The sequence below is a fragment of the Alligator sinensis genome, unplaced genomic scaffold (assembly GCF_000455745.1).
Source record: "Alligator sinensis unplaced genomic scaffold, ASM45574v1 scaffold1334_1, whole genome shotgun sequence".
Taxonomy (NCBI): domain Eukaryota; kingdom Metazoa; phylum Chordata; order Crocodylia; family Alligatoridae; genus Alligator; species Alligator sinensis.
Genome location: NW_005842872.1, coordinates 536,736 through 545,593, shown reverse-complemented (window position 1 = coordinate 545,593; position 8,858 = coordinate 536,736). Strand labels below are relative to the sequence as shown.

The 8,858-nt window shown below is 52.8% G+C and overlaps 1 protein-coding gene across 1 annotated transcript in view; it reads right to left on the bottom strand.

Annotated features, from left to right (window-relative positions):
• Positions 1–230: 230 nt before the first annotated feature.
• Positions 231–8,858, bottom strand: part of LOC112548007 (zinc finger protein 883-like) — a 14,888-nt gene continuing 6,260 nt past the window's right edge. Inside the window, exons 5-6 of the mRNA XM_025191912.1 lie at positions 3,008–3,112; positions 231–1,846 (exon numbers count right to left, since the gene is read on the bottom strand). Coding sequence (XP_025047697.1) covers positions 369–1,846; positions 3,008–3,112 — 1,583 coding nt within the window. The 3' untranslated portion in view covers positions 231–368. The remainder of the gene's footprint in view (positions 1,847–3,007; positions 3,113–8,858) is intronic.

The following is an 8,858-nucleotide window of genomic DNA, read 5'->3' as shown; positions in this document are numbered from 1 at the left end:
TTTCAGAAAATGATGGGGATGACATCTCCGGGACTGATTTAAAAATCATCCCCGCCCAGGCTCCCCAAGCATCTGGGCTGGCCTCTGCATAAGGTGTTTTCTTTTAACCCCTCACCCTCAGCAAACCTTGGGGGACAGCCTCTGTGTCCTTTAGGTTCTGCAGGGCCCTAGAAGGCAACAACAATGGGTGAATTCTTGCTGCAGTCCATCAGCATGAGACTGCTTGCTTGGATGCAGCCACTGGTAGGTGCTGAGCAGGTAAATGTCCCTGAACCCTTCCTTCATCGCTGGCAAAATTATGGATGGTCCTGGATATGGATGCATTTTTGCTAAGCCAGTTTGGAGGAGTTGGGGAAGCACTTCCCACACTATAAGCACTGATGTGGCTTCTCTGACATGTGGATGAGCTGGTGCTGGGCCAGAGAGGAGCAGGTGAAGCTCTTTCCACACTCTGAGCACTGATGAGGCTTCTCCCCCATGTGGATATGCTGGTGCCGAGCCAGACTGCAGGAGCGAGTGAAGCTCTTCCCACACTCCGAACACTGATATGGCTTCTCCCCTGTGTGGATACACTGGTGCCGAGTCAGGCTGGAAGAGCAAGTGAAGCTCTTCCCACACTCCGAACACTCACATGGCTTCTCCCCCGTGTGGATATGCTGGTGGCGAGTCAGGCTGGAGGAGTGAGTGAAGCTCTTCCCACACTCCAAGCACTGATGTGGCTTCTCCCCTGTGTGGAGACGCTGGTGGTGAGCCAGGCCAGAGGAGTGAGTGAAGCTCTTCCCACACTCCAAGCACTGATGTGGCTTCTCCCCTGTGTGGAGATGCTGGTGCTCAGCCAGGCTGGAGGATCGAGTGAAGCTCTTCCCACACTCTGAGCACTGATGTGGATTCTCCCCTGTGTGGAGACGCTGGTGTTGAGCCAGGCTGGAGGAGTGAGTAAAGTTCTTCCCACACTCCAAACATTGATGCGGCTTCTCCCCCGTGTGGAGATGCTGGTGTCGAGCCAGGCTGGAGGAGCAAGTGAAGCTCTTCCCACACTCCGAACAGTGATGTGGCTTATCCCCTGTGTGAATACGCTGGTGCTGAGCCAGGCTAGAGGAAGGGGTGAAGCTCTTCCCACATTCTGAACACTGATATGGCTTCTCCCCTGTGTGGATACGCTGGTGCTGAGTCAGGCTAGAGGAGTGAGTGAAGCTCTTCCCACATTCTGAACACTGATATGGCTTCTCCCCTGTGTGGATACGCTGGTGTTCAGTCAGGTTGGAGGACTGAGCAAAGCTCTTCCCACACTCTGAACACTGATGTGGCTTCTCCCCCGTGTGGAGAAGCTGGTGCTGAGCCAGACTGGAGGACTGAGTGAAGCTTTTTCCACACTCCAAACACTGATGCGGCTTTTGCCCCATGTGGAGACGCTGGTGCTGGGCCATGGTGGAGGAGCGAGTGAAGCTCTTCCCACACTCTGAGCACTGACGTGGCTTCTCCTCAACTCTACCCCTGTACTTGGTAGTGAGCTCCTGCTTCCCTCTGAGGCCCTCCTCACTTCCTTGGCTTAGATGTAGTACCTCTTTCCAGTGGCTCTTAAGGGCTCTGAGCTCCACAAATTCTTCCTTGCACCTACGGATCTTTCTGGGTTCTGTCCCTTCTCCACTCTCATGCCCAATTGGAGATGGTACCTGGTTCACTGCTACATACTCCTTCAGTTTTTGGGGCCTCCCCTGACTCTTGTGCCATTGATCCTCCTCAGGTCTCAGGAAGTCCATTTCACCCAAACTTCCTGTGGAAGTCTGTGGTGGCTCAAGGTCTGCGGGAGTCTGCTCCTCAGCTCTGCTCAGCAGCCAGGCACCTCCTGCATGGTGAAGAGAAAATCCACATTAGTCCCTACTCTGCTGGCAAAGGGCAAACCCTGCTATTCCTTCAGCTGCCATGGGCCTCAGAGCACACCTAAAACTTAGCACTTGTGTTCCCTAAAGAAAACAAGGTCTTCCTGCCCAAACCCCAAGTGCTAGCACTGTAGGAGGGGTAGGTCCCTGCACTGGGCTAATGTTCCCTACTTGGCAGAGTTCGGAGCAGGATTTTCAAGAATTTCTGGCCCAGTTGTCAGCCCCATCACCTCAGGCCCTGCTAGGAGAAGCACATGTGGGACACGTGCGCTTAGACAGTACCTGAATGGCTTCATGCCCTAATGGACTAAATAAGAGGGAAGGACGTAACGCTGTGCCTCTCTCTTCTGAAAGGAGCAGGGCTGTGCTTCCTGCCTGCTTCCAGGGCAAGGTCTGGTGCAGGCAATGAGCCCATGGAGCTTTCCCCTGCTGACAGGTCCCAGGTGGGCTCCATGTCACAGGAGTCTGCACCAGGTCTAAGGCCTTGGCATGAACCTGAACCTGGACTGTGCTGAGTCTCAGGCTTTGTGACAGTCAGGACCCCAGAGAGGAAGCAGGAAGGGGGTAATTCTGGTGAAAGCCATGGGGTATTCACTTCTTCCCACAACTTAAAAGCTTCTGAATCCACCCGATGCCATGGAGCCATTTAATGCAGCCTGAGACCATGCTGAAACACTTCCTGGGTTCCAGGTCAACCAGACCAAAGGCAGGGAGAGCCCCAGATTCTTCACTGCCCTACGGTAATGGCTCCACAGAGCCTCTGCATACCATGCTGATTTCCATGGGGGAACTACAAATCCCATCATGCCCTGGGACAGCATTTCAGAGAGGTTTTGCTACTTTGGACTGGGGAATGAACTCTTACATTGCTGAGCGAAGACAGAAACTTAAGATCGCAGTGTCCCAGGGATACCCGATCTGGGTTAAAAGAAAAAAAAATCAAGACACTAAATCCGATTGTCCCCTAATGTCTGTCATTAGAGGGAGAAAAAGGGAACAGCAGCTTGTCTGCACCTCTTTGAATGTCAGATAATGGGAACCAGGTCTGCAATTCCCTGGTACCCCTGGCACTCTGGGCATAGAGCACTTCTGAGAGGGGTCAGATGGAAGGGACAGCTAAAACTCACCTGGCAAAAGGTCCTCCAATCTACAGTCCTCATCATCACAGACCCAGAGCTCCACCTGTCCTTGTTGGATGCTGCAGATTAAGTCAGGTGTGGGACCTTGATATCCTGTTTGGGACAGTGGTTAAAGAGGGTCTGTGACTGGGTTCTGGCTGCAGAATAACCAAACAGGATTTGGGGAATGGATCCAAGCTTTGTGTTAGGATCTTGATGGATAAGGGAGGATGGGCATTTAGGATGTAACAGAAGGCACTGCAGGGAGAAGCTTTCAATACATGATGGTCTTGTCACCCAGGTGGTGGAAGGATGGTCACAGGAAACAAAGCACCAACCATTCCTGGTTTAGAAAAGATATTAAACTGACAGAGACACCTGGGAAAGGTGTGGAGATGCAGTGATCTGTGATGTACTAGAAGGCAGACAAATAAAGTTTTACTGTTCTCAAGGTACCAAAATGAAGAGATTTGGACACACTTATGGATAGATAACATCTCTCTTACCAGTGTAATTCCAGGAAAAGAAGTGGTAACGAGCTTATTCTCAGTGAAGGTTTAAAGCCAGGACTTATGGCAGGGAAAAGCATCCAAGTTAGGTGAATGACCATAACACATCAGGGTCCCAAGGGTGGCCGTAACACCCCCTGGTGGCTCCATCACTGTGCCCCACACCATCCCTAGAGCATCGACCCCTAGAGCATCATCCCATCAATAAGGCATCGAGCCCTGAGCCTGCCACTGGCAGGGCTCAAGGCAGCTGAGTGCCCCCCTGACACACATGAGGCTTTCCAGGCTCATCCCAAACCACCGCTAGAAACAGTAACATAAATCATAAGTCCCTGTAGAGTAACATAAACAACAGAGAAGGCAGTCCTCTTCCCTTAAGAGGGCAAACCTTCTTTCTCCCCTTGTGCCAGTGCCCCTCCCAGCACAGGCTCCATGTGAGCTCCCCAAACCTCAGCGTCCCTAGACGCAGCAAACCGTGAGCCCAGCATCCCTGGGTGGCTCGCCTGGGCAGAAACTCCTTTCCCTGTGGCAGCCAGGAACAGACTCCCTTGCCAGCCCCAGCCTTGGCCTCACATGCTCCCAGGGCCCTGCATAGTTTCCTAGTTGGTAGGGTCAAAAGGGACCTTGACAGATCATCAAGTCCGACCCTCTGCCATGGCAGGAAAGAGTACTCAGGTCAAATGACCCCAGCAAGGTGTTCATCTAGCCTCCTCTAAAAAAAAACCCCAGGCTAGGAGCCAGCACCACTTCTCTTGGAAGTTGGTTCCAGATCCTAGCCACCCTGACAGTGAAGTAGCGCCTCCTGGTGTCTAGTCTGAATCTACCCTCTGCCAGCTTGTGACTGTTATTTCTAGTCACTCCTGGTAGCGCTCGGGGGAACAGGGACTCCCCTAGTGCTTGCTGGTCACCTCTGGCTAGTTTGTAAACAGCCACTAGATCCCCCTTCAGCCTTCTCTTGTGGAGGCTGAACAGGTTCAGGTCCCTTAGCCTCTCCTCGTAGGGCCTGCCCTGCTGCCCCCTGATCATGCGAGTGGCCCTCCTCTGGACCCTCTCCATGCTGTCCACATCCCTTCTTGAAGTGTGACGCCCAGAACTGGACGCAATACTCCAACTGCGGCCTGACCAGTGTCGCATAGAGGGGGAGGATCACCTCCTTGGACCTGCTTGAGATGCATCTGTGGATGCATGACAAGGTATGGTTGGCCTTCCTGACCGCGTCCCCACACTGTCGGCCCGTGTTCATTGTGGCATCAATAATGACTCCAAGATCCTTTTCTGCCTCTGCACTGACGAGAAGGGAGTTCCCCAGCCTGTAGGTCTGCTGCTGGTTCTTCCTCCCCAGGTGCAGCACCTTGCACTTGTCAGTGTTGAAACCCATCCTGTTCTCATCCGCCCACCCCTGTAACCTGTCTAGGTCCGATTGCAGCCTATTCCTCCCTTCTAGTGTGCTCACTTCCCTCCACATCTTAGTGCCGTCTGCAAATTTGAACAGGGTGTTTTTTACCCCCTCGTCCAAGTCGCTGATGACAATGTTGAACAGTGCGGGTCCGAGGACCGAGCCCTGGGGGACCCCACTGCCCACATCTCTCCAGGTCGAATAGGACCCGTCCACCACCACTCTCTGGGTGCGACCCTCCAGCCCATTAGTGACCCAATTGACTGTGTAGGTGTCAACGCCACAGTCCCCTAGTTTTTTAATGAGAATGGGGTGAGAGACAGTGTCAAAGGCCTTCCTAAAGTCCAGAAATACTACATCCACTGCTACACCTACGTCTAAGGATTTTGTGACCTGGTCATAGAAGGCCACCAGGTTGGTCTGACAGGACCTGCCCCTAAGGAACCCATGTTGGTTGCCCCCTAAACACAATTTCCCCGGCTGGCCCCTTGCATACATCTGGTCAGGTGACTGCCTGGACTGGCTGGCTGCTAATTGCCTCATTAGCCCTGCAGGGCTCCCGACCTGAACGCTTTTCCTCTTAAAGGAACAGAGCGCCCCAGACTCTCTGTTACACTGACAAAAACTTTTTCTGGGAGACAGGGTAATTCAGTATCACCGGCACGCAGGAAAGGCTGATTTTATAACAACTATAGTTGCAAGTTAAGCAATCATCGCATCCTATGGGAGGATCATCCCAGAAGGGGAAAGGAGTTCACACATTGCCAAATACTGCAGGGTTTAACACAAAGTTCCTGGGACTCATGGTTATGGACAAGACACGGCAGAAGCACAGACATTTCACAGCATGTGAAAGGCCATATTGTAGAAATGGTCTATATGGTCTTCGTTAAGCTTGAGAAACCATTTGAGCATGTCCCTAAAGAAATCCTCTGGGGGGAAAAAAAAGCATCAGAAAAACAAACTTACTTAGTAAAAGGTAAGTACCCTCAATCCTGCACACAAGCCAGAACAAGCCGCTGTATTAGTGCTCCCCTGGAAAGGTTTGTCCCCGGCCCTGGCGAGAGACACGGGGGCGAAAGTCCGTTGCACCCCCATTGAGCCTAGGCACCCTCAGGACTCCCCAGCAGGACCCCCAGCACAGCTGAAGGCAGGTGGGGCCCATGGCAGGGAGGGAGGGACCCCAACCCAGTCAGCTGCAAGGTCCCCTCAGAGTCTGAGACCTCCTCCTCTGGCACCTCAGAGGCCTCCATCCAGACGGAACCCCTGGTTCCAGGCTCCACGTGGACGGAGCCTCTGGCTCTTGGCTGCGGGGGCTGCCTGGCATGTTTCCAGGCACATCGGACTGGGATCATGGTCACCTGCCCTTGTGCGGTTTGCTCCACTTTGGAGTCTCTGGGGTACCAGATAAAGGAGCTCCAGGCCGCAGTCCAGAGACTGAATGCCATCAGAGACGGTGAGCAGGAGACAGACTCGTCCTGTCAGACTCATCCAGCTCACCAACCACTACGCCATGCTCCTTATCCATGTGGGCACGAATGACATGGCTTGGAGCAATCCCAGCCGGGTCATGAGACGCTACAGGGCTTTGGGAGTGGGGCTTAAGGGGTTGGGGGCACAGGTAGCGTTTTCCTCGATCCTCCCGGTTTCGGTATATGGGCTGATGCGGGAGAGGAGGATCGAGGTAGTTTACCAAAGGCTTTGGCTTCCACAATCACAGTTCGCTCTTTGGCGAGAGAGGTGGTGGTCTGCTGGGAAGAGACAGCCTCCGCTTCACCGCTCTGGGGAGGAGACTCTTCTCAGCCAGAATGGCTGACCTGCTCAACCGGGCTTTAAACTAAGCCTGCCAGAGGCAATTATTTTGGGCAGAGGGCTGCTTACCAAGTTTTGGCAAGCTGTAGAGGGCTGCATGGTCACCATCTTGGGACCCTAACCTCTGGCCTTTGCCACCAGAAGTCCCTCCCCTTACCCCTGGAAGTACTCCTTTGAGGAAGAGGGTTTGCCATCTTAGGGAAAAGAAATCCAACAAATTGTAAACAAAAAGGATTACGATGTCATAGGGATAACGGAGACCTGGTGGGACTCCACCTATGACTGGGCCACAGGTATAGATGGCTATACCTTGTACAGGAGAGATCATGTGGACAAAAGGGGCGGGGGTGTAGCTCTCTATGTCAAGGCAACATTGGCACCCAGGGGGGACGACTGGAGACTCTCTGGGTTAAAATCTGTGGTGAACGTGGCACAGGGGACACAATGGTGGGAGTCTACTACAGACCTCCTAGCCAGAATCAAAAGCTCGACCAGGAATTCACCAGGGAACTGGCCGAGGCTGCACGCTCCCGGTGCATGGTTGTCATGGGAGACTCCAGCTACCCAGACATCTCGTGGGAAGACCACTCAGCCAAATCCGAAGAGTTGCAAGGCTTCCTCATGTGTGTGGATAAGCTCGTGACTGAAGAAGTCAATGGACCGACAAGAAGCAAAGCGCTGCTTGACCTGGTACTGGCAACGGGGGATGACTTAATCAGTGACCTAACAATCAAACGGAAGCTGGGAGACAGAGACTGTGAGCTGATCACTTTCACCGTCTGTTCACCAGAGCGCCCCAAGGGATGACAAGGTCGAACGGTCACAAACTCCTCCATGACCGTTTCAGGCTGGACATAAGGAAGAACTTTTTTACTGTCCGAGCCCCCAAGGTCTGGAATAGCCTGCCATCGGAGGCGATTCAAGCACCTACTTTGAATGCCTTCAAGAGACATTTGGATGCTTATCTTGCTGGGATCCTATGCTCCCTGCTGACTTCCTGCCCCTGGGGCAGGGGACTGGACTCGATGATCTTCTGAGGTCCTTTCCAGCCCTAATGTCTATGAAATAATGTCTATGAAACCATCTGCCGTAAAGCTGGCAAGCCAGTTAGGTGGCAAGGCCCTAAGGGACCTCAACCCAAAGGGGAGGGCAGTTCAGGAAGAGTGGTTGCTCCTCAAGGGAGCGATCCTAGAACCTCAAGCAATGTCTATCCCGTCTCAGAGGAAAGGCAGCAAAAGGGTACAGCAGCCACCTTGGCTCTGCAGGGAACTAGTGGACCTCCTGCATCTAAAAAGAAAGACCTACAAAGGATGGAAGACTGGATGCACCTCAAAGGAGGAGTACTTTGCACTGGTCCAAACTTACAGGGAGCAAACCAGGAAAGCCAAGGTTGCAACTGAACTCCAACTGGCTACTAGTATCAAGGACACTAAAAAGTCCTTTTTTAGATATGTGGGGAGCCGGAGGAAAAGCAAGGGTAACACTGGACCCCTGCTATAAACCAGACTGGACAACTGACAACCGACGCCCAGGAAAAAGCCAACCTGCTTAATGGGCATTTTGCAACGGTTTTTCACCAGCCCTAAGGAATGGCCCTGCTCAATACGGTACGGGACAGCCAGGGTGAGGGAGAATAGTTACCCTTCATCAATGTAGACCATGTGAAGGAACACCTTGAGAGGCTGGACACCTTCAAGTCAGCTTACCCAGACAGTTTACACCCAAGGGTACTTAAGGAGCTGGCAGGCATCATAGCTCAGTCACTGGCACGGATCTTCGAAAACTCATGGCACTCAGGCAAAGTGCCTGAAGACTGGAAGAAGGCCAATGTGGTGCCCATCTTCAAGAAAGGGAGGAAAGTAGATCCGGGGAACTACAGGCCCATCAGCCTGACCTCTATCCCAGGGAAGATCTTGGGAAAAAATTATCAAAGCAACCATTCTTGACAAACTGGCTGATGGCAACATCCTGAGGGACAGCCAGCATGGGTTTCTTACAGGTAGGTCTTGCCTGACCAATCTCATCTCCTTCCATGACCAGGTGACATATCACCTGGACAAGGGAGAAGAGATCGATGTCATAGATGCTAGGGTCAGAAGGGACCTCAATAGATCATTGAGTCCGACCCCCTGCATAGGCAGGA